At 33.8% G+C, this 2,483-nt stretch overlaps 2 protein-coding genes across 2 annotated transcripts in view; both read right to left on the bottom strand.

Annotated features, from left to right (window-relative positions):
* Positions 1–509, bottom strand: part of LOC106869215 (organic anion transporter 3-like) — a 5,289-nt gene extending 4,780 nt beyond the window's left edge. Inside the window, exon 1 of the mRNA XM_014914865.2 lies at positions 501–509. Within this exon, the coding sequence (XP_014770351.1) occupies positions 501–509 (9 nt within the window). The remainder of the gene's footprint in view (positions 1–500) is intronic.
* An 812-nt stretch (positions 510–1,321) lies between these two features.
* The window catches only part of LOC106869339 (organic cation transporter protein), a 17,885-nt gene continuing 16,723 nt past the window's right edge, over positions 1,322–2,483 (bottom strand). Inside the window, exons 5-6 of the mRNA XM_014915054.2 lie at positions 2,031–2,363; positions 1,322–1,497 (exon numbers count right to left, since the gene is read on the bottom strand). Coding sequence (XP_014770540.1) covers positions 1,359–1,497; positions 2,031–2,363 — 472 coding nt within the window. The 3' untranslated portion in view covers positions 1,322–1,358. The remainder of the gene's footprint in view (positions 1,498–2,030; positions 2,364–2,483) is intronic.

Raw genomic sequence — 2,483 nt, 5'->3', positions numbered from 1 at the left:
ATATATATATATGTATATATATATATATACATACATACATACATACATACATACATATATATATATCTTCATTAGATGGAAGTTGAAATATATACAGGGTGCGTAAGATATTTGAGAGGACAGATTTATATTTATAAAAACAAACAGATATATAATAGATAATAAATAGAAAAAACATATATAATAACAGATAACTTTATTTATCAAAACATGCTATGAGGATAGAAATAAACCTTCTTTTCCATAATGGTATTCAATAAAGCCACCTTCAGCCTCAACGACTGCTTCTATATGAGATCTAAGTCATCTACATACTTGAATCAAGAATCTTGGTTCATTTTGGACATTACTCTGACTATGGCACCTTTCAAAGAAGCTTTGGTGTTATAGGCGTGTTTATTGACCTCTTTCTCAACAACGCTCCACATATAATAGTCCAATGGATTGAGATCTGGGGACTTAGAAGGCCAAATGTTAGGGGTTATGCGATCATGTGTTACTAGAACCATGTGGATAGTGCACATAAGGCCTCCCATTGCATACACTGTCTGCCCAGGGCTTAACAAGTGCAGGGTCTTTCAAGTGCTTTATATATATATATATATATATATATATATATATATGTGTAAGACCCTCGTACATTTTCTGAGTGTATTAATAACGTGACTATTAGTTTAGTGTACGAGTCATTCGACTTTCTCCACTCCCTCAAAAGCTTTGGTAGTTAGAAGTGTTAGAGAGAGGCAAGAGAGTTTATAAATGATAGGATAGCTTAGAGAGTGTTTGTGAACGGATGAGTGAATTTTCATGTTGCTCAGAGGGGTACGGAATCAACATGATGCGGCGGGGGTAAACCAATATATGCTGTCGGGCTCCGCTGCTGATATTGGGGGTTGCATTCTATGCCTTGACCCGAGCATAGAACGGGGCTCGCCCCTTTGAGCTGGGAAATGAATGGAATGCCTGGTGTGTGTCTTGCTGTGGTTACCCCTCCTAAACAAAAGAATGGGGAATAGGTTTGGGTATATGATGATGATTAATAAAGTAATGGAAGAGAATTGCCTTTTATCAGGAATCGCAGCCGTATCAAATTCGAGTCATGACAAACTCATTCAATATATATTTACTATCCAGAATAAAACTCTGAAAGTCTTAGAGAAAACCGATCGTTAATTAGACTAATGAGTTTTCTATCACTGTAAGAGCTCCAATTAAATCTATGTGATATTAAGTAAACTTTATTCTATAAAATTCAGAATGTAGAACAATGTAAGTAAAGAACCGAGTGGCTTTTTGCTTAATATACGAGTCAGTCGACTTTCTCCATTCCCTCAAATTATTTTAATAGTACATATTAATTACCTTCTTGCTAGCACAGAGTAAATTCCATTAGAAAATACCTCAAATAAAGCCACCACAGAAGAATTGAGATAGATGTTGCCAGCAAAAACTTCCATCATTTGAAAAACACTGTTCCATGAACTTACATTTACAGCCCTGTAAACCAAAGAAACAAACACTGTTAACTTACTCTATTAATATGGATTGTAGACATTTTAACCAGGCTTTATGTAATAGGTCTGATATATATTTTTGACTATGAATGTTTGTGCTTAAGGGAATATTGCGTCAAGGAAAAGTTAACGTTATAAACTGACGAGATTTTCAAGATGAACTTAAGAAAACAAGTGTAAGATAGAAATGACTGCATGTAAATTAGTTTAATACTGATCAACAACTTGTGGATACTAGAGTGATAAAAGAATTTAAACACACGTGTGTCAAAGTTATAGAGAAATAGTTTACACGGTTTTCATAGATATATCTTACTTCATTAATATTCTTTACAAAGATAAGTTTCATATACCATACTTTCTAATCATCAGGAAAAAAAAATTATAATATATTGTCTATTCTGATATTCAAGCACAATCAAAGTTACTTTAACAAAAGTCATATCGTTGATTATTCTTCTGAATATTTAATGGTAACTATTACAATAATATCAACAATAAGGCGGTGAAACTTACCGTTCTATAGACACAACGATGGTTACTTTCCTCAGATAGGGTGATTTAAAGATAGCAAGTAACTTGACAAGCAGTGAGGATTCTTTTTCAGTTTGTAGTTGTGTATGTTGGGCAACAGTTGTGACATCTTGTTGGACTTTGGAGTTACCATTTCGACACTCAAGACTGGTTTCTTCCATGTGTCCATCAACTTCTTGTGAAGTATTTTCTGAAGTTATGCTCCAGACTTTATCAAAGTCGACTTTGTTCTGTTTTGCTGCTTGTTTGATAATTTTTTCGGCTGCTTTTACTTTCGAGTTGGCAAAAAGCCACCGGACAGATTCCTTCAGGAAACTGTAAGCATAATAAGGTAAATATAAGGTAATAATTGTCTGGGAAGATATTCTAAAGTAAATGAGTATCTGAGACCGTGTGTACATTTATAATACGCGTGTAGATATATATATATATATA

This window comes from Octopus bimaculoides, chromosome 11 (assembly GCF_001194135.2).
Source record: "Octopus bimaculoides isolate UCB-OBI-ISO-001 chromosome 11, ASM119413v2, whole genome shotgun sequence".
Taxonomy (NCBI): domain Eukaryota; kingdom Metazoa; phylum Mollusca; class Cephalopoda; order Octopoda; family Octopodidae; genus Octopus; species Octopus bimaculoides.
The sequence above is the reverse complement of the archived record's forward strand: the minus strand, read 5'-3'. Positions and strand labels throughout refer to the sequence as shown.